Consider the following 23,521-nt stretch of genomic DNA (forward strand, 5'->3'; position numbering starts at 1 on the left):
CTCCTTTTCACTAGCAAAATTTTAACTTAGCTGTAGAAAGAAAAAATTAATAACTTTATTGAAACTTATGTTATTTAAATAATTCGATGAAATAAGATATCTTAAAAACAGAAGTAAAAATTCTTATCAGAAGCTGAATTCACGCCGTGAGAATTTAGTAGAATGAGCGTACTGTACTTTTATACGTAATCACACTAGAATTTTCACTTTTTCTTTTGCTTGTTTTTGGTTATTGTTAAGACGAGAACGATGCACAATAAAGAAAGAGAGAAATATTTGCCACTGACGTCTATGCTTGAGACATTTTATGGGCTATCGTCCACAAAATGAGTCTTACGCATTAGATCTGTTAAGTCCAGAGGGATTTTCGTCAAAGTTTAAGTGATTCTTGTTTTTCAAGAAGCAATAAAGACCAAGTCTTTAATTTAATTCTACAATGGTGAACAGCCTACAATGGGAAAGGCAATAATTTTCTTAGGCCATCAACATGTAAATGGTCACGTTTCATTCATTAACTTGTAGAGATTTCTCCATCCTGGACGGTTGGGGTGGGACTGTGCAGGCCATCATTCCCTAATAACACCGACCTGGCGCGACAGAGCAGTTTGGAAGCTTTTGTTCACCTTTACAGTTCACTTGTCAATGCAATTTCAGACCGGAACTAAGAATACTATTAAATTAGTCGGGTGGTGAAAGTCTGGGAATTTTTCATGGGCATGTCATTACTCATCGTGACGTCATGATTTAAAAGTCATGACGTCTTTTAGCAAACAGAAAACCATTTCGTCTTGGGCAAAGCTTTGAGTTCGCCCTGCGCTCGTGGAGGTAGCAATGGTTTGATTTTTCTAAACGTTTCCATCCTGACAAAGAAAGTAATCGATATATCTGGGACATAAGGTATGTTCACTTCAGATGTTAGTTAAATTAAGATTCTTCCCATTAATTGAAGTTGAAATCAATGTTACATGTTATTCATTCGACTAGGATTGTGCAATAGCATCTTTGGAACTGGGTGCATGTTGTGTTTGGCTCATCGTAACTTTTGTTATTACTGTGTTAAAGTCGTTTGACAAATGTTATGCAAGGCCTCTTTTGTGTCTGGACTTAGGACGCTTTGCATCCAGTGCACCACAATTTTTGGACGACCTCACTGCCTTCCCTTGCCATTAATATAGTCATTCCTCTAGTTTAAAGTTATAATCCCGCTTGCTCTCACCCTTTCTTCACAATTCGACTGCCATTACTAATTTATAAAGCATTTTGTATTTTCGTCTACCATGCTAAGCAATATTACACCGAAATGCACTACACTCTCAAAGGTATTTAGACAGTGGTACTTTTTTTAGAATAACTATTTTCACTCTGGTAATTAATGTGTGGTTTTCTAATATACTTAGTTTCTTTGGGTAGAGCTGGGCGTTCTGTCTCCACTGTTATTGGCCTCAACTTATATTAGTCCTTTTATTTCCACCTATTTTACATCTTAACGCTACTATCAACTTCGTATAAAGAAAAAGCTGCCCTACTAGCGTCTTCGTTTCTTACGACTAGTATCATATATCTTTTATTATTATTATTTTTAATAGTAATCTCAGCTGTGAGTTTTCTGAAAGTTGGAAGACAAGAAGAAATTTATTGACTTTATTTCTATTGCTTATTATTTTCAGAGAGAGAGAGAGAGAGAGAGAGAGAGAGAGAGAGAGAGAGAGAGCTCGAAAAAATAGAAGAGAAGTAGATAAATAGAAGACAAAAGAGAACAAATTCTTCGTTAATGAACCCTGAATGATTGTAGGCTGAATGTCTGTGTAAGAAACAATCCTTGCAGTACTGAAGTTTGAAGTTAAGTGTAGGAAGAGCAGAATTTCTTATTTGTTTATTAAAATAATAATTATTATTTTATTTTTTTAGAAATAAGACAGAATTGGGTTCTTGAAGGATTGTAGATAACTAAGTTTTTCTCCCCTCTCCATAGGGAAATTAGCATATAAATAGATCTTAGTAAATTTTTTTGATTATATCGAACACGCTATACTTACTGCATCCTTTGGTGTTTTTTGAATAGAAAGAGGGGTAGAAGACTACATAATCTTGATGTGGTACTTTCCAGTTGCTGATAAAACTTGTATGCTGCAGAGTTACAGTATCTTATTAGAATGGTTAGGAGACTATTAGGACTCTTGGACTCGAAATAAAATATTCATTTTATTTATACATATTTTTATAATTTTACTGTTTCGATTTATGCTTTTATTTTAAACATTCGATTTTCCATTGCTTTTTTTTATAAATCTTTCATCGTATGATTAATTGGCCATTTACAGTCGAACTTGGTTATAACGAGCATCAAGAGACCGATAAAATTTCCTCGTTATAACCGTTACTCGCTATATCAGTGAAAGTGGAGATGGAGAAAACCCCTGGGGCCGTTAAACAATGAACACTTTATCTCAGTGATGAGTTAAATTCCTATTTTTTTAAATCCTCAATAACTTGATAAAAAGATAGATTCAAAAAACAAAAGAAATATTAGAGAGAAAAAAAAAAAAGTATATACCTACATATAATTTTATTAATATGCTTGTAGGGCAGCTTTAACTGTCATTAACACTCAAAGTGATAAAACAACTGGAAAACTGTGTTCCTGGAAATAAAAAAATTGCTTAAGAATTTGGTATTGGACAACAAGCTGTGCCAGATATTAAAAAACATAAAGAATCTATACAGACATTTCCTTTCAAATTCGATGTGGGGAGTGATAAAAGCAGTCTATCAAATAGACAGACATTAAAAGAAGTATTGCTGGAAGAATCTGAATTTCAGTGGTATTCACAGCAACGATGAAATGGCGTGCGATGGCAGCGCCACCTCATAAATGCAAAAGACAAAACATTTATCGATGGATAAATGTATTGTCTTTTTATAGTTTTTAAATAAAGGCGTTACAGTGGGTTTTTTAATTTATTTTCATCGGTTCTACCAATATCATTAAATTTTCCATTTATTTGTGTTCTAAGTTTTTGTTTTTAGGGCTATCTTTTTCTTCACTAATCCGGATAACCTTCCCCCCCACCATTTACCCCGTATTAGCGAGGGTTTACTGTAATAATAATAAAAATACATACTTCTTTTTACAATAGGAATTAAATAATATGTAATTAAATATATTTTCTCCACCGAGTGCATTTTTCTTAATAATTTTTCATTATTTGCTGTTCCTTCGTAAGATTCTTCGCAAGAATTAGCAAAATTGCACTTAATTTGTATTGTTTTCAGCATTTCTACGATCAGTTGTGTTTTTCTCAATTCCACAACTTATTTACTGCCAAAGAAACTCTTTCCGTTGCACCATTCCCGACAAACATAATGAAAATCCAATTATTCTTTCAAATGCAATTTCAAAATGTTAAAATATTTCGACCCACCTCATATCTGTTGGCATTCTTTGGCCATTCCAGTCTTTTATTTTTGAATCATTAGCACAATTTTTAAAATGTGATATCTCGTAAAAAACCCCACTTTCTTCATCCACATCAATTAAATTCATTTTATCGCGACTTATTAAGTATGGAGGCTACATAGGACATTTTGCAATACTGGGCAAACGACTTAAATCCGGGACTGTCCCGCATAATCCGGGACGTCTGGTCATCATCATCAGCCATTTTCAATCCACTGCAGGATGAAGGCCTCTCCAGCAACTTTCCAGTTCCTTCTGTTTTGAGCACTGGCCATCCATTTACTACCCACAAACTCATGAATTTCATCTATCCATCTCCGCCTTTGTCTTCCAGGTTTTCTTCTAGCTCCTCTTGGATACCATTCTGTTATTTTCTTAGTCCATCTGTCATCATGTCTTCGAGATATGTGTCCTGTCCAAGACCATTTTAGTTCTTTAGTTTTGATAAGAAGGTCCTTTACTTGAGTTTACTGCCTAATCCATGTGTTTCTCTTCTTATCTACCAGTCTGATTCCCAATATAATTCGTTCCATTCTTGGCTGTGTAGTTCTCAGCTTCTCTTCGATTCTTTTGGTGAGTGCCCAAGTTTCACTTCCATAAGTCGTGGTGGGGAGTATACATTGGTTCATTATTTTACGTTTCAGACAAACTGGGATATTGCTCTTCAGTATGTGACTATATTTCCTGAATGCTATCCATCCAAAATTTATTCTTCTCTTGACTTCCAGCCATTTATCATTATTACAGCTAATAACCTGTCCCAGATAAGTATATGACTCCACCTTTTCAATTATTGCTCCTTCAATCGTTATTTCCCTTTCTGTGGCATACTTGTTCATCATTACTTTTGTTTTAGCCATATTCATCTTTAGTCCAAAATCCTTACTAACTGTGCATAACTGATTAAGATTTTCCTCTAATTCTTTGGGATCGTGGCTTATGACCACAATGTCATCTGAAAATCGTAACCAGTCTCCTTTCTGTGACCAGTCTAATCTTCTGAAAGCTTCCTCAAGGCAGCAGTAAACAGCTGAGGAGATATTGTGTCTCCTTGAACTCCTTTCTCGATTTTAAATTTCCTACTGTCTTTGTCTAGTCTAATAAAGGAGGTAGCACTCTCATATATTTTCTTCAAAATCATAATATGTGGGGTATCTATGCCTTGTCTTTCCAGTGTCCGAAACATTGCCTTATGCTGTATGGAGTCAAATGCCTTTTCATAATCTACAAATGCCAGGCATAATGGTGTTTTATATTCATTTGCTTTCTCCATTAGCTGTGATATTACGTGAAGGTGATCCATAATTGAGAATCCTGTCCTAAAGCCAGCTTGCTCTTTCGGTTGATTCTCATCAAGTATTCTTTCTAATCTGTTAGTAATGACCCTTGTGAACAACTTGTAGATGTGGGATAACAAGCTAATTTATCTCCTTTCTTATTCAGCAAAACTATGACTGCATTATTCCACTGCTTAGGTGTCACACCTAATGAAAGCGATCTCCTTTGTTAAGTAAGCCCGGTATGACGGAAACCTAAGTAAAAATTTTCAGTATAAAGTTTTTTCCCAAAAATATGTCCAGATGAGCAGAATTTTAAGCATTTGAAGGGATTCCCTTGAAGGTGATCAGTGTTCCTGGGGCGCCTCCGTAGCCAGGTGGGAAGGAGCAGCAGTGCGCAGCACACGCTTCTTGATTAAACCGGGGTTCGAGCCCGTCACCACCAAATACGGAGGATGCGGAAAGGTCAGGGAATGACCACCGCATATCCTGGAGCAATATGGCCTTAGTTGCTAATGCTCCTAAAAACCAAATAACAACAACAGCGTTCCTGTGTACTCATTACGTTTTATTGTAGTTAAATCTTGAGGATGATTGAGGAGGACTAAATCTTGAGGATGAATATTAACCCCAGGGGCTCACATCTGGTGAGTATGGGCTTGGCACACCCAGGGTCTTGAGCTGGATATCAGCATTCTTCTTTTTCTTGGCGATTCCCTTCTACTTTCTCTCTCTGGGTAATTCAGAATTTTTTTTTTTTTTTTTCTGGCTGGTGCAGCATAAGCCTCAGGCTTCCTTGCACCATATGGCTAATAATAATAATAATTATTATTATATCCATTTGGTCCTTAACAAAATTCTTACTTCATAAATCTCATAAAGTTTGCAGATACCCAACTTTGCTCTCTAATGAGACTGGTAAACCTTTAAATTCCAAACTTAAAGCTCACAAATCCTGGAAGCAAGTACCAACGTACCAACGTTTTTTGAAATTATCTACCTTAAGAAAAAAAATTCGAATCATTACTTAAACGAGATTATCAGTCGTACTTGAAAATTATTCAAAATACTGCGGTCAATAATGAGGATCTTAACTCTTTCTGGGCTTGCATAAAATTTGTTAGAATCCAGCTGCCAATACCCGCATTGGCGCGCATCCTTCGCATTCACAATTATTCGCCTCTTTATAAGAAACCCTATATAAGTCAGTATGGATTACTTATTCTTCAAACAACTTCCGTCATCGCTCTCTTGATAGTTTGAAATTTCTGACCATCTAATTTTTCTAGCCTTAAACGGCCTAATTATGGCAAGGATTTAGCCCTTAACTGGCTGCTATGCCTTTTAATTGCACGTACATCATCTCCATGCAAGTGTGGTGTTTCCATCTATCCATTTCAATTAAACAGGGGTGTCCTTCACTGTTCCACTTTTGTTTGGAATTTTTTGAATGATATTTACTTGTACCGAGGGCATCAGTTTTTCTTACTTATGAAGATGGTATCAAAATTTTCTTCCCAATATCCACCTTTCCAAGTGAAGATTAAAAATTTAATTGATTATTAAAATGTATCGTTGTGCATACCGTATATTAACTGTGATCTGGATGAAGGCAAGAGAAGTAAGTTTTACTTCTTAAGATGTTCTTAAGCAGAATAGCTCAGGTAAACTATCTAGTCTCAAAATAACCAATTAACGTTTTTCGTGGCTACAGTCGTAGCTAAGTTAAACCCGAACTCGTGTTTTTCAATGTGTAATTCTGTCAAGGTTTTTTGCTTTTTTCCACTCTGCGATGGTTTTTGTCCAATAATTGCAATTAAAACAGACACTGTAATTCTCAAAATATTTTTTTTTCCTCATTGTTGAAGCATCCTGAGTTTCCTGTACAAATTATCAATTGTGACTCTGCACGTCACAATACTAATATAGAGTATAAATATAACATCCAAAATCTCGACTGATCAGAAGTTCAGTGCACTAATTAGCCATTGGGTGTTGTCTTGAGGGTATTCGGGCTTGCCACTGAACTTTCTCTAGAGATTTTCTCAACGGGTGAAAAAAATATATTGCCTTCGCTGACAGTGTGGTGGTTTCGCCACTTGTCCCTCTTTTTGGAGAGGTCTGGGTTCGAATCCCGTCATAGACTGGAGGAATTTCTAAAGACTTCTTCAATCGAGGTTGTAGTTAGCCGATCTCAGACGGAGGCAGCGGGATTTTTCCCTGTAATTATTCCAGGTTTTTCATCCCGCATACATGCAAATCGGCCCGTGTACACACGCTTATACATTTATAATACAGAATGGCGCAATGTAGTCTAAGTCGCTGACGCGCCTAAAACTCAACAAAATAAATGATGTTCATGGATACTGTTAATTACGTGACGAGTATTTTTATATATTTTTTTTGTTGTTGTTTAGTAGCCGGACTGAGAGTCTAATCTAGTTCTGGAACCAGGTGATAGTGGGGCATTAGTGTGGCAGATATCTGACCGTGAGGTTGGGGGAGGGAACGGTAAACTGTCTGTTATTTCTGATGTCTTTCCTTATGGGTAATCTCTCCGAAGGTTCCAGTTTGCTAGACCAAGTAGGATTTTATCATTACCCAGCCAATACACAAGAAAAACTAGTTTCAATTTATCCAAATGATTTATTTTAATATTTTCAGTGAGAATTATTAACTGTAAATTAAACACTGATAAACGAATTCATCAGCAATAATTTTCTAGCTGTGAATTGTTCCAGTGTTAGAATTAATTGGTGACATCACACATTTCACTGTCCCAGTAGATTTAAGATTCTTTAGGGATGAGCGATGGGTATGTCGAGTACCCAATTGTAGCAGCACACTGTTGTAGCGAATATGACCGTTAGGCGGATTGGAGGACACGAGATTATTTTCTACACAATGTCATGCGTAGTTGGGATTTGGCGTATCCATCCGTGAAGAGGAAGCTCATAGGGTGGGTGGTGGGTTGAGCTGGAAAACTAAGGACATACTAATGTCCATAGATTTTCATTTCATTAATTTCCTCTTAGAGTTTGGTTATAACAGAATAGGTTAAAGTCGAGTTCAAAGGATGTGGTTAAAATATGCTTAAAAGTATCTGGTTATAACTCAACAAAAGGTGCTTTTTCAACCAGTGTGGGACAAATTGGAAAAAAAAGGAATGAAGTTACATCCGTTGTCCGATGGAGAGTTCTGCTGGATGAATGGAGGAATACGTCCATCTACTCACAAATTGGAAAATGTTCCGCGGAAAATGTGTGCTTTGGTTCGTGCCTTAATAAAAGCTGATTTGCACACCTTGCAATCTCGTCTCTTGATGTCTCAACATTTTCTAGATTAAATGATATATGTTTCAGAATTCCTTAATACTGTACATAGATTTAAAATTATGAAATATTGAAACATTGTTTCTTCTAGACCGAGTAGGCGCAAGGGTTTCAAGCGTCCTAGTAAAGACTTAGAATTTGCACCCCAGTTGTATTTTGTACCATCCATCCGCCATGAGTTAATATAAAAACAGCAAATGGCATTTTTTATATTAACCCATTTGAGGGGATGGCCATGATATTTTCTAGTTTGAGTTCTGTTATTCTGTGTGGTTCGGATCGTATAGGGACATCTAACATTTTGCTGTGATAGTAGTAGTAGTAGTAGTGATCGCGGTCAGTGATGAAATAGGATTCTTGTTTGAGTTCACAAGCTCATGTGGTGCATTCTTACCACAACAGTGCGAACGCTAAGAGACCTAGAGATAATTCTACAATTCGACATGAAGTTCTCCGGCAGTTCATGGGGTTTTCTCAATGATGTACAGAATTTTGCTAGCAGAGACAAGGAGGCGATTATCTTATTGCCTTGTAAGTGTAAGTGTGTGTGTTGTCATATGGCACCGGGGTTTCCCCCATCTCCGCGTTGTTTTCATGAACCAGTTCGCTGGGAAATGCCAGAGAAAAGTGTGTGGGACTTGTTCGTATGTAGTATCCTGTACCGTTGTTCATCTGGTTATTTAGCCGTTGGACCCCTACCCAGGCCCAACGTTGCCCCACTTACGCCCTGTGGAGGCAAACCAGGAACGCAGTAGCCTTAGATTCACTCTGGCAGGTCCTGCCGCTTAATTTCCTTATACAATGCCATTGTATTGTAACAATGGGATAATCAATGCAAGTATACAGGTCTGGAAGCTTCATCTTAGAAAGTATGTGGATCTGTTGGAATGAGTGCAGAGAAGAGTAATGAGATTAGTAGTCAGAGACACAACAGGTATTCTTGCCATAAAAGAAGTATCTGGAAACTAAGCACCTGTGAGGAGCCCTTATTGACAAATGGATTACATAAACTAAATGAGGATGGCATCCTTATGTGAGGAGCCCTTATTGACAAATGGATTACATAAACTAAATGAGGATGGCATCCTTATTCTTGAATAATGGCACATAACTAAAATTAAAGGTTGGTCACCAGAATGAAAATTTTCTTTCAGAAGAGTAATACATTGTTGGAACAAATTTTAACTGGCGTAAAATTGGATATTGCCCTCGTGGGTAGCACAGCTAGTAGAATCGCCGCCCTTTCCACACAGAAAAGACCGAGTTCAAGTCCCATCGATAACATGAGGAATTTTTGTGGGCCTTTTTCACGTGGCTGTGTTAGTTAGTCTCAGGAGAAGGTAGCATGGTTTTCATTCCTAGCAACTTGGGTTTTTCGTCCAGCAAACAGAAAATCAACCTCAACACACATGCGATTTACAGACAAATATCACAAATATTTACAGAGAACACGGCCTTAGTCGCTGATGCTCTTAAAACCCAAAATCAATCAACTAACCAACCAATAATTGCGCAAAAAGTTATTATGGGATCGGAATGATGAGTTTCATTTTTTACTAATACGGATCGAAATGAGTTGGATATTTTCTAATACGCAACTCGTTGAGATCATATTAATAACATATAGAATCTCTGTGCGCTCCATTGTGGTACTCTGGGGTGGCCCCTGGTATATATATAGTAACACCACACAGTACCATGGTGGAATATAATTAATGTTTAGGAGCTGCCATGTACAAGGCCCCTGTCCGCATGGTATATATGGTACTGATGTATATAGTCAAGGTGCGCTTTCCTTTCTTAAGAAAATTTTTATAGCCCATAATTTAGTTTTTAAACCCATAATCCCTGTAAGTTATTAGAATCCTATAACCACTATGTATGTGGTAAAACTCTCCACCAGCTAAGCGGATTACTATGAGGTGAGTGCTGAAAATTAAGCTAAGCTATACATACGATCTAGGATAATCAGAGACCAAAGCCATTCGCGCTGTATATATTGTCTGAAAATGGCGTGTTCTGTGGTCGATTTTCTGTTTGCTGGATGAAAAACTCGAGTTTCCAAGAGAGAAAAGCATGCTACCCTTGTCTGAGCCCGACCAACTCAGGCACATTATGAAAAAGGTGCATAAAACTTCCTCCCTTCTTCGACAGGACTCGAACCCAGGTCTTTTCAACCTGGTGTGGGGTGCACAGTGATTCTATCAACTGTGCTACACACGAGGGCATGGTTTTCTCTCCCGGAAACTCTAGTTTTTCGTCCAGCAAACAGAACATGCCATTTTCAGACAATATATACAGAGCAATATATGAAGATAAACACCCTAGTCAGTTACCTCACAAGTGACTAATCCAGATGCTGTAATTTGCAGAACTGAAGCCTTTCTTGGTAAAAGCACTCCCATTGCTCCCCTCACCAATCTTGTTACCCTTTTCTGTATCTGTTCAAGCAGCTCTACATCCTTCCTCCAGACCTGTATTCAGTACTCAAGATGTAGCCCTACTAGGAAGAATTTACTAGAGAAAAGAATATCCTAGACCTCATCATCACCCATGAATCAGATGACATAACAGGGCTGACAGTAGAGGAACCAGTAGCAGGAAGTGATCAGGGAGTTCTACGGTGGATGATGAAGAGAGAGGTAGCAGTAGTAAAAGGCAAAGGAATGGGTTATAATTTCAGAAAAGAAAATTACGATGCCTTAAGGTGCTACATGGCCTCTATTAACTGGGTAGATATTGCACAGAGAACAAATACAATTTAACTGTGGCATGCTTTTAAAACATTAATCACAGATGCCTTGAATGCATATTTACCATTAAAAAAATACTGCATGAGGAGGGTTCCAAGTAGGATGAATAGTGAAGTTGCCACATTACTTGAGCAGAAAAAGGTGGCATGGAAAAGTTGGAGCAATAAAAAGTACTGAAGCCTATAACAGCTACAAGGTGATGTGTAATAGAGCAACAGAAAAGGTTCGACAGGCAAAGGCAGTTTATGAGAAATCACTAGCAAACAGAGCAAAGAGGGGGGGGGGTAAAGAATTCTTCACATATATAAATGCCAAGAAGAGCAGGACAAACCAGATCGGCCCTTTACGTAAGGGAAAGGGGATAGTAATAAATACACCAGCTGCCGTTGCAGATGAACTCAACAGTTATTTTGCATCGATATTTACAAATGAAAAGCCTTTTGTGGCAATGGGAAATTGTGGGAGCGAAGTTAAAAAATATGTAATTAATGATATTGAAAATTTTCAAGATTATTTAATGAAAAAACGTTCGAGCCTACAGACCAGCAAGGCTCCTGGAGTTGATGGAATATACCCTATAATCTTAAGGGAGGCGGCAAGTGAGTGCATTGAACCATTGAGGCTAATTATGCGAGCATCACTAGACTCTGGGGACCCTTGGATTGGAAAAGTGCAAATGTATCTCCCATACATAAGGGTGGCTCTAAAAGTGAAGTTGGAAATTATCGACCTGTCAGTCTGACTTCAGTAGTAGGGAAAATCATGGAGGCAATGATCAAGGGTGGAATTCAGGATCATTTGGATCGAATTCAAATTCTCAAGGATACTCAGCATGGTTTCGTAAAGGGAAAATCATGTTTAACAAATCTGGTTCGCTATTTCGAAAGGGTCACTCACGAGCTGGATTTAGGGAATAATTTCGACATTGTTTATTTAGATTTCAGCAAAGCTTTTGACTCAGTCCCACATGAGCGGTTGCTTTATAAGCTGGAACAGGTTGGAATCACTGGGAAAATCCTTAGATGGATAGAAGGATGGCTTCAGGGCAGGAGGCAGAGGGTTGTGATAAATGGCTATTCCTCAGATTGGGTTGATGTAAGAAGTGGGGTTCCTCAAGGATCAGTATTAGGACCACTGTTGTTTTTAATTTTCGTAAACGACATTGATGAAGGGATAGAGGGCGTGATGTCTAAATTTGCAGATGATGTTAAAATTGGTAGAGTAGTTAATGATCACTGTCAAGCTGAGTTTCTTCAGAGAGACCTAGATAGACTTCAGGAATGGTCAGAAAAATGGCAGCTATTCTTTAATCCAACAAAGTGTAAGGTATTACACCTGGGAAACAGTAATCCCAAAATAACGTATTCACTTGGTGGAGTTCAACTAAACCCAGTACTGGAGGAAAGGGACTTGGGTCTTACGATGCGGTCAGACATGAAATTCTCTGAGCATTGTAAACAGGTTACAAGGAAGGCCCATGGTGTCCTAAGTAGAGATGGAGACGTGATAATCCTATTATATAAGGCCCAGACATGCTAGGAGGGAGTATATGATGAGAGCCCTGTCAATCAATTCGGCCCTGGAAAGATTGTGCAGGGCTCAAGGGGTAGAATTTTTTTCAGCCTGGTCTGTACTTGTTAACAGGAGAGACTGCTTCTACAGGGATGGGATACACTTAAATAGAAAGGGTGCAAGAATGTTTGCTGATGCTATCGAGGCAATGTTAGGTGGGTCGGAAAACTGCTAGATTGGGGGGATACAAGGACTAATAGATTAACAGTAGCCACTGGCAGAGGTGAAAGTGATTCTTGCACTGCTTCTATTGGAATGAGCCGCAGCCTGGAAAATAAGATGCAGGATATTTCAGAGACTGCTGGGAATCATTGGGGTACAAGTAAACACATGGGTTGTGTTAGGGTAGCTAAGAAAAAGAACAGGTGCATGTATACTTGTGTGTACACCAATGCTAGGAGTTTAGTAAATAAATTTGATGAATTTGAGGTATTGCTCAAAACATCAAAGGCAGATATTGTGGGGATTTCAGAGACGTGGTGTCACACAGATATAAGAAATGCAGAACTGGAATTTGGGGAGTACAATGTCTACAGAAAGGATAGACAGGATAGGAAGGGAGGAGGGGTTATGCTATTAGTTAAAAAACACATAAAATCCAAGGAAGTGAAGCCAGTCGACATCGCTGGAGAGTGCAGTGTCGAGTCAGTTTGGTGTGACATAAGCATTGGGAGATCAAAATTGAGAGTAGGAGTGTGCTATAGGCCTAATGACTCTGATGAGTATAATAAGAAACTGTTCGGAGAAATAGAGTGGGCCAGTAAATCAGAGAGTCTTATAATGGGGGATTTTAATTTCCCAGATATTGACTGGAATTTGGGGGCTGGTCACTCACACAGTAGCAAGGCTTTTGTGGATTTATTGGATGATTGTTTTCTACATCAGCATGTTCGGGAGGCAACTAGAGGGAGTAATATTCTTGATTTGATTATCAGTAGTGATTCTTCATGCATTAAGAATCTGCAGATAAATGAACCACTTGGTGGCAGTGATCACAGTGTGCTGAAGTGGGAGTTACTCAAAGAGGTGACTACCATTAGGGGTAAAGGGAAGGGGTATTGCTTTCGTAAAGGCGACTACAATGGACTGAGACAGTATTTAAATTCTATACAGTGGGATCAACTGATGATATTGCCAACAGCAAATTCAAAATGGGAAGCATTCAAAGAACTTATTGTGGAAGCTACTAGGCTTTACATACCAACTAAGAAATATTGTTCAAGGTTTAGGCCTAAATGGTTGTCAGATGAACTAATGAGGCATATGGCAGAGAAGAAAAATGCATGGGATACATACAAATTAACACGTGACACAGAAGCCTATGATAGATACAAGTTGATCTGTAACCAAGTTACAAAGGAGGTTAGGCAGGCGAAGGCAGATTACGAGAGATCCTTGGCAAGGGATGCGAAGGAAAACAGCAAAGAGTTCCTTACTTATGTAAACTCTAGAAGGAAGGGGATGAATCAGATTGGTCCACTTGAGATCGATGGGTCAACTGTTGATGACCCTGCTCGGGTAGCTAACAAACTAAATGAATATTTTGCATCGACATTCACACATGAGGAGTTATTCAGCGAGGGGAATGCCAGAGGTGTATTCAACTCTAGCAGTAAGCTAGAGAATCTTGTAATAACTGAGAGCAAAGTGGAGGAGAAATTGTTGAAGATAAACACAAGAAAGGCACCTGGGTTGGATGGGATCTATCCAGTTATATTAAAGGAGGCAGCAAAGGAGGTAAGCAAACCCTTAGCCATAATTATGAGAGCTTCCTTGGACTCAGGGGAGGTACCCATTGACTGGAGATGTGCAAATGTGACCCCAATTCACAAAGGGGGATCAAAGGCTGACACAAGTAATTATAGACCTGTGAGTTTAACTTCTGTTCCCGGAAACTTAATGGAGGCACTGGTGAAAGAAGCACTGCAGGATCATCTAGACAAGACTTCAGTTATAGCTAGGACACAGCATGGTTTTGTTAAGGGGAAGTCTTGCCTGACCAATTTGATTGGATACTATGATGCAGTCACAAAAGAACTGGATGCAGGGAATAACTTTGATATTATATACTTGGATCTTAGAAAGGCTTTTGATACTGTTGCACATGGAAGACTGCTGCACAATTTGGAGCAGTGTGGCATTGGAGGCAAGTTGCTGCTATGGATAAAGGGGTGGTTGAGGGGGAGAAGACAGAGAGTGGTAATCAATGGACACTGCTCATCGTGGACTAATGTTATTAGTGGAGTCCCTCAGGGTTCAGTATTGGGGCCTTTATTGTTTTCTGTATTTATAAATGATATTGATGATGGTAGATCAGGCTTAATGTCCAAGTTTGCAGACGATACGAAGGTTGGCAGGGTTGTCAAGGACACTACTGACACTATGCTGCTGCAACAGGATTTGGAAAGGTTGAGCAGATGGGCTTCGAGGTGGCAAATGAAGTTTAACATTGACAAATGTAAAGTACTACATATGGGAAACAGCAACCCCAGAGCAACGTATCAACTCTGTGGTACTACACTGACAGTGGTAGAGAATGAAAGGGACCTGGGGGTGGTGGTGCAGGCAGATATGAAGTTCTCTGAGCAGTGCAGACGAGCTGCAAGAGTAGCTCATGGTGTATTGTCAATGATATATAGGAATTTTTCTAGCAGGGATAAGGAGGTGATTATTCCCTTGTATAAGGCAATGGTCAGGCCACACCTAGAGTACTGTATACAGGCCTGGAGGCCTCATTTCAGGAAGGATGTAGAGCTGCTGGAACGAGTACAGAGAAGGGCAACTAGATTGGTGAATGGGACAAAGGGGTTCTCTTACGAAGAAAGGCTTAAGTTTTGCAAATTACAGTGTCTGGAAACTAGGCACCAGCGGGGTGATCTGATAGAGGTGTACAAAGCCTTGAATGGTTTGAGCATGCTCAATGCTGATGGGATTCTTCCTCTAGCTCAGAAAAATCACCTGAGAGGGCATAAATTCAAATTGAGGAAAGACAGATGTAGGATAGATGTGCGGAAATTTGCCTTTAGCCAGCGGGTGGTTGGTGGGTGGAACAGACTTCCATCCCTTGTCGTGGAAGTTGATAGCCTAAATAAGTTTAAGGCTCAGCTGGACAGGTATTTCGAACGAACAGAGGGGTGAAGTGGAAGTGGTTATTTTTATTTATTTATGTTACTTTTTTTTTTTTTTTTTTTTTTTGGCTGATGCTGCATAAGCTTGCTTTCTTGCATCAAATGCCTCTACTAATGCTAATGCTAAATGCTAAGGCTATGTTAGACCACACTTGGAATACTGTGTTCAAGTATGGAGACTGCACCTAAAGAAAGACATCGAGCTTCTTGAAAGGGTGCAAAGACGGGTAACTCGCCTGGTGAGATCTGCAAAAGGGCGTCCTTATGAAGAAAGACTACGAATATGTGGGTTGCAGAGTTTGGAAACTAGAAATCTTAGAGGAGATTTGATTGAGGTGTTTAAGGCTGTGAGAGGCATCAGTAAAATGAATGAGGACGAAATTTTCAAGATTATAAATGATGCTAGAACTAGGGGACATAAATTCAAGTTACGGGGGGAAATGTTTAGATTGGACGGCAGGAAGTTTTATTTTAGCCAGCGAGTTATAAATTACTGGAATAAGTTGCCTTCATGGGTGGTAGACGCCGATAGTTTGGGGAAATTCAAGGGTCATCTGGATGGTGCCTTCGGGTAGGGGAGGCACGTGGAATGATAGGTTTAATTTCCTTTTTTTTTATTAATTATTATTTATTTATTTATTATTTTTTTATCATTATTTTGTTCGGATATTTTATTTATTTATTTTTTTTTTGGCTGGTGCAGCATAAGCCATAGGCTTTCTTGCACCATGCGGCCATTAATAATACTAATACTAATTTAGAGTTTCGTCAATGTCATGCAATAATGCATCCCAAAATTGTTGATGTTGGTGTCAAAAATATTAAAAAAAAACCAAAAATATTCTGCTTTTTTATTTAAAAGAACCCATCTGCTATTAACCAGTAATTCCTGAGACTGGGGATTATCAGGACTTAGTGAATGATAGATTAACTTCTTTCTGATACCACTTATTTGAAAGTAGTACAATAACATTGTAAAGTCAGAGTTTGAACTTTATGAACAATAATATCGTTTCTTTGACTAGGTGCTTGGTAGCCACAAAAACAGGCGAATCCACAAAAGCAGTCCTTTCTACTAGCTATTACTTTATTGACTAAAAGAAAATGATAAACTGACCATATGTAAACTTACTATCATTGTAAAAGAATTGTAGATGGCTCTACTAATGTTTAATAAAATTGTTAATAAAACTCTACTAATGAGTTTTATTAACAATCTGATCCATCTATTTGCATTTGAAATGTTATGGGCCTTTTCACAATGTGGCTGAGATAGTTGGTCTCGGGTAAGGGCAGCATTGTTTTTCCTCCTGAAAAAAAGAGGGTTTTCATCCAGAAAACAAAAAATTGACCTAAGAATGCATGCAATTTATGACAATATACACAGAGTAATATGGCCTCAATCACTGGTGCTCCTAAAACCCTACTACAACAGCAAAATCTAGGACAGAATCATCAATGTTTGTCTTATATGGTATTCAGAAGCAAATTATCTCCTCTCCTGCGTGCAGTGTGGCTTCTGAAGGAAGGGCCCACTTTGGACCATTTAATTAGATTCGAAACATCTATCCAAGATGCTTTCCAAAAACAAGAACATTAAGCGTCAGTCTTCATTGACACGGAAAAAGTATATGATGCAACTTTGAGATTTGGTATTTTAAAAGACCTTTATTGCTTTGATCTATGAGGTCAACTTCCTGTTTGTATGAGGGGACACTCAAAGGATGTTTTAAGTGTTACACTTTTTTTTCCAAAAAAGTGAATTCCATTACACAATTTACTCCCTTGTAAACAGTGCCTTCTATGTTGATGATTTTAGCACATTAGCATTAGCATTAGTAGAGGAATATGATGCAAGAAAGCAAGCTTATGCAGCATCAGCCAAAAAAAAAAAAAAAATCCCTTCCACTTCACCCCTCCGTTTGTTCGAAATACCTGAGCCTTAAATTTATTTAGGCTATCAACTTCCACAACAAGGGATGGAAGTCTGTTCCACCAACCAACTACCCGCTGGCTAAAGGCAAATTTCTGCACATCTATCCTACATCTGTCTTTCCCCAATTTGAATTTATGCCCTCTCAGGTGATTATTCTGAGCAAGAGGCAGTATCCCATCAGCATTGAGCATGCTCAAACCATTCAAGGCTTTGTACACCTCTATCAGATCACCTCGCCGGTGCCTAGTCTCCAGACACTGTAATTTGTAAAACTTAAGCCTTTCTTCGTAAGAGCACCCCTTTGTTCCATTCGCTAATCTTGTTGCCCTTCTCTGTACTTGTTCCAGCAGCTGCTACATCCTTCTTGAAATGAGGCCTCCAGACCTGTATACAGTACTCAAGGTGCGGCCTGACCATTGCCTTATACAAGGGAATAATCACCTCCTTATCCCTGCTAGAAAAATTCCTGTATATCATTGATAAGACACCATTCTTCACTTTTTACGAATTTTAAACTTGCACTAATGTACTTAAATTTTTTTTAGTAGCAGTCATATTCTTTTGTTTCTTTATTTATTCTTTTATATACTTTGACATAGTATCCTATATCTAGGTTACCACTAGTTTTTAATATATTTTACCTTTGGACTTGGTAGATGGACTTTGGAATTGGCATTAAATAATGGTATACACCGATGAGCCAAAACATGATGACCAGCAAGTCGTTATGCAAATCGAAGCAACTGCAGAACTACGGTGTGCGCACGGGTCAGGACATGGTATAAAAAACACCTCATACTGAGCTCCGTTAATCAGTGTTACTCTTGTTCTTCAGATGGGAAAGGCAGTGAACTTAAGTGAGTTTGACAAAGGCGAAATTGTAATGGCCAGACGACTAGACCAGAGCACATCCAAAATGGTATGGCTGGTGGGATGCTCACTGTCAGCCGTGATTAGTACCTACCGAAAGTGGTCTGAGGAGGGAAAACCCACGAACCACCGGTGAGGTGATGGATGACCATGGCTCATTAATGCTCAAGGTGAGCAAAGGTTTTCACAGATGGTATGTGGCAACAGAATGGCTACTGTGGTGCAACTCATCGGTAACTGGAATGCTGGTGATGGGAGTAATGTGTCACAACACACAGTACATCGAACCCTGCTGAAAATGGGGCTGCATAGCCGCAGGCTGCTCTGAGTGCCCATACTAACCATGGTTCACCAGCAACAGTGCCTACAATGGGCACACAAGCATCGAAACTGGACCTTGAGTGATTGGAAGAAGGTCATGCGGTCTGATGAATCATGTTTCCTGTTGCACCATGTGGATGGTCGGGTATGTGTGCATCATTTGCCTGGGGAAGTGATGGTGCCTGGATTCACCGTGGGACGAAAACAAGTCGGTTGTGGCGGTGTCATGCTTTGGGCAATGTTCTGCTGGGATACCCTGGGTCCAGTCATCCATGTGCCGGTATGATTGGCAACGGTCTTCCCCTCTGGTGGTGCCGTCTTTCAGCAGGATAATGTGCCATGCCACACCACTCAGAGAGGCGCCTCCGTAGCCAGGTGGGAAGGAGCAGCAGTGCATAGCACACGCTTCTTGATTAGATCGGGGTTCGAGCCCATCACCACCAAATACGGAGGATGCGGAAAGGTCAGAGAATGACCACTGCATATCCCGGAGCAATATGGCCTTAATTGCTAATGCTCCTAAAAACCAAACAACAAACACCACTCAGATTGCTCAAGACTGGTTCCCGGAACACAAGGAAGACTTCCAGTTATTGCCCTGGCCTCCAAAATTACCCAGACATCAATTCCATTGAGCATCTGTGGTTTGTGTTGGAACAGCAACTCCTATCTGCAGAGTCTCAACCACGGACGTTACAGGAGTTAAGAGATCTGCTGGTTACGTGTTGGTACCAAATACCATAAGACACATTTAGAAATCTCGTAGCGTCCATGTCTCGCTGAGTACGTGCTGTTTTGGCTGCACGTGGAGGACCAACATTATATTAGGTAGGTGGTCATAATGTTTTGGCTCATCGGTGTATGTTGGCCATGCCACATTAAAAATGAAAACAATTTAAAAAATTGTGTACTAGGCTCCCATATGACCTAAACCTGCTATTGTTGGGTTATCTTAAGGAAAAACAACTGCACATACATAAAAGAAGTATCTTTTATGGTATATGCAGATTGTAAAATTTTGGATTGTCTAAGTTTGGTAAAAAATATAAAACTTGTGTTATCTCACATCCTGGGTTGGGAAGGGACTCCTGTATCTAGTTCAAATTCTGAATGTAATCCCTTGTTTGATTGGTAACCTGAGAGAAAGAATGTCTTTGTACATAATATCTCCACTAAAATGCTGGCTGAAGTTGAATTCATCACAAAGTTTTAATTCAGAAGGCCCGAGTGAAGGTTTGGTTTTCGGGCAACCCCTCTATCTTGGGGCCCAGGTGCATCACATTCAGTTACCTCCCTTTCACATGGCTCTGATCCAGCCTGATACATTTTAAATTTGTAGCTTTATTTTATATATTATGCAACATTCACTATAATAATAAGGTTATACTTGTTATGTGAGTATACACGTGACTAAAGAATTACATCTGTATTATATGTCATTTATGTTTTGCAGATTTCTAAAATGAAGTTCCTAGCTGCATTCTGTATACTGGTATGCACAATTCGCTGCAGCAGGAGCACGTGCTATCAAAGTGGATGTTCAGGTTGTTACACACAAGGATGTGGAGGATTTCTTGATAAAATTGCTGCAGCTGCAGGTGGACAGCAATATCCTTCGGCAAACTACCAATATCCTCCAGCAACCTACCAATATCCTGTGAGTAAGATCATAGTTGTTACTGGATGTTATACATGGCCGTGTCAAGTTGCTACAGCAGAAAAAGATATCCAGAGGGATGAGAAAGAGGAAGAAAAGAAGGTAAAGCAAAGTCAAAGTGATTCAGCAGCAAGCAGCCCATCCCCTCCTGTTGCTTCAACTTCTCCTCCAAAGGAACAACAATCACGTACTGAGATGAACCACACCCGCATTAAAACAGAATATGAAAGCTCCTTCAGCAGTAGCTATGGTCGTGAACAACAGACTAATGATGAAGACAAGTCCCAAGAAAGCCCACCAGTAGCTACACCTCCACCAAATGACAGCCCACCCAATGTCATCTCATTCGAAGATAATCTATCATCCATCAATTTGGACAATATTTCTGTGGAAGAGTTGATCCGTCTTCTCTCTGCCAAACTTTCAACCACAAGATCACAAGGGGTTGCAAGTGTTGCTGGGAGCAGTAGTGGAAGTCAGAGTGGATCCAGTAGCAGTTTCCGAAGTCACATGAGTAGTAGTAGCAGTAATGCAGCAAAGGATCAGTCTAGAGCCACTGGTGCCTCCTCTGCAACTAGCTACAATGGTGGATATACAGGTGAAGGATATGTTGGTAGTTATGAAAGAAGATATGGAGCTTCTTGGAATGCTGGATCACGTGGTGGTAGTGGAATGAAGCTGTAGAGAAAGGTATGACCTTCCTTTTTTCTTAAATTTTTCTACATGTATACATAAAGTAAAAGTTTGTGATTAGTACTAGAAATCGACTTCATGTCTACCACAAATTCTGTTTCTTAATGTCTTTCCCAAGCTCTTCCTAAACTGAAATTACAACAATAGCTATTATAAGTTTTTTTTCCCCCTGAATGGCACTGTATGCTGCTGAAAAGAGCTAAACTTTCAGATTCTAGACCTTAAATATTTAACCACAAGGATGACAGATAACGGTTGTTGTTATTTGGTTTTTTTTAGGAGCATTAGCAACTAAGGCCATATTGCTCCGGGGATGTGCGGTGGTCATTCCCTGACCTTTCCGCATCCTCCGTATTTGGTGGTGACGGGCTCGAACCCCGGTCTAATCAAGAAGCGTGTGCTACACACTGGTGGACAGATAACGGATTCCACCCATTAAATAGGCTATTCTTAGAGTGTGCCTACAATGTAAGGTCAGACTAGTGACTCTAAACAGTTTTAAATTAAAGATTTTCTCACTAAATATCTGATCAAGTGATTGTACTGTAGTTATAATTTTAGTTATCTGGTACAATCTGGGGACTGTTTCTTTTTGTTAGTAGGTTACAAAATAAGCTGTAGTGAAACAAGTTTACATATTTTTAATCCTTTACAAAAGTAATCAATTTTTTACATTTTATTGTTTATGCTTTGGTGTAGTAGTCATGTTGAACATGACAACAACACTAAAATGGCATTAACCATGATCAGCAAATATTACGCCAGAGGTACCAACAACTCAAATGCCATCATGAATTGGTAATCTGATTGCTGTTCACTAACTGATTACTATTGAACGGATCAGTACCTTTGTGCCGTATTTTGTTCTTAGTAAACTGTCAAAGTTGATAATTGGCATCATTTTAATTGTATCTCATATTGTGAATACCTTCATGAGTGGCCGAGGTATTGCACTGCTTTGAATAAGTAACGCTTCACTGGTAGAGAAGGCTAATGTTACTTATTCTTGGTGGATACCACCCAGACAGCACAGTTTCAAAGCTGATCGAAGGTGAGGTGACAAGTTGCCTCAAATTTGCACTGTTTCAAATAAACATCATGTACTGAGATAGGGAAATGGTGTAGAGATAAAGTAATGATGTTTATTTGAAACAATGTAAAACCAAGGCATGTTATTATACTGTGAAGGTGCACATTGCTCTGTACATTACAGAAAACACTTTTTTCTTTTCTAATACAAACTATAGTTTTTAAGACTAGAATAGGAAAAGAATGCATCTGACTACCTTTCAGGTTTATACTTTACTTGAGATGAAGTTCTTATTTTCAAGTTTCATTTATTTCTACTATAAGCTAGTACTTTACATTAAACTGTTTTACAAAATTGATGTGATTACCAGATTGTCTGCATGATGAGGCAATACTAGAGTCACATTATGGGTTGATTTGGAAGTGATTACCGAAGGTGGTACTTTGGTATTTATCTTAGGGGCATTATATTTTTTTGATAGGTAGCAATTTTGTATCCAAAATCCTGAGAATTACCATGGAAACAACTATTAAGGAAATTCAGAGGTAACTCTTTGTGAAAGTAGAGAGAGGGTTGAAGGTTGAGAAGACACTTGTTGACTTTAGACCTGGATTTCTGTGGCTCATAATTTTCAAGAAATACATATGAAGGGGGGGGGGGTTGTTCCATGAAACAGAAGTTGAAGGATGAATGGGGGGAAGGAGAAAAGTTGGTTCTGTGAGTTTGAAGTTTGACATTAAATGGATGTTGAATAGTTGTGGCATGCGTTCAGACTGGTTTGGAGGAGAGAGCGATAGTCGCCAACTTATAAAAACTGTCCACGAGAAGGTGTGCAGCAGAAACAGAACAACTATGAGGCAGAGAGCGGAGTGAATTGGTAAGAGATGGGTCATTAATTAACCTAATTGCCCTCTCCTTAATGGAGTCTGGAGGCTTGAGAGAGATTATGGGGCACCATTCCAGATGCAGGAACATTTCTGGTAGGGTGGATTTGAGATTCACACAGAGTGAATAGCTGTTTAAAAGAAAAGTAATGGCAAGAGCGAAATAGAAAACTCAGTTTTTTAGATGTAGAGTAAGCAATAATTCTGATGTGCTTATGCAAAGAGAGATTAGAAGTCAGGGTAATACCTAATAAAGATATATGATCTTATCTAGAAATATGTGTTATTGAAGGTAAGCATAGGAGCTGTAGACTTTTTTTTTCTTTTGCAAGATATAAGGCATAACTGAGGCTTGAAATTAACTAAGTTATCTGTGCTTCATTTGAGAATTACCTGGAGACCAGCATTTAATGAATTGATGGAAAATATTTGAAAAGTTTAAGCTGTTTGTGCAGAGAAAGGTTTCTCAAACTGGAAGGTGGAATGCAATGTTCTATCATTAGCAAAATCATGGATATGATTTCGAGTCAATGGAAGAAGGTCAATAATATACAAGAGAAGAGTGGGAGAAAGAACTGAACATTGGGGAACACCAGTATTAGTGAAGTTAG

At 39.0% G+C, this 23,521-nt stretch overlaps 1 protein-coding gene across 1 annotated transcript in view; it reads left to right on the forward strand.

Annotated features, from left to right (window-relative positions):
* Nucleotides 1-819: 819 nt before the first annotated feature.
* LOC150076999 (uncharacterized) overlaps nucleotides 820-23,521 on the forward strand; it is a 39,605-nt gene continuing 16,903 nt past the window's right edge. The window contains exons 1-2 of the mRNA XM_090386450.1: nucleotides 820-897; nucleotides 20,100-20,993. Of these exons, the coding sequence (XP_090242576.1) occupies nucleotides 20,109-20,987 (879 nt within the window). The 5' untranslated portion in view covers nucleotides 820-897; nucleotides 20,100-20,108 and the 3' untranslated portion in view covers nucleotides 20,988-20,993. The remainder of the gene's footprint in view (nucleotides 898-20,099; nucleotides 20,994-23,521) is intronic.

This window comes from Mastigoproctus giganteus, chromosome 12, assembly GCF_048544385.1.
Source record: "Mastigoproctus giganteus isolate SK-2022 chromosome 12, ASM4854438v1, whole genome shotgun sequence".
NCBI classification, from domain to species: Eukaryota; Metazoa; Arthropoda; class Arachnida; order Uropygi; family Thelyphonidae; genus Mastigoproctus; species Mastigoproctus giganteus.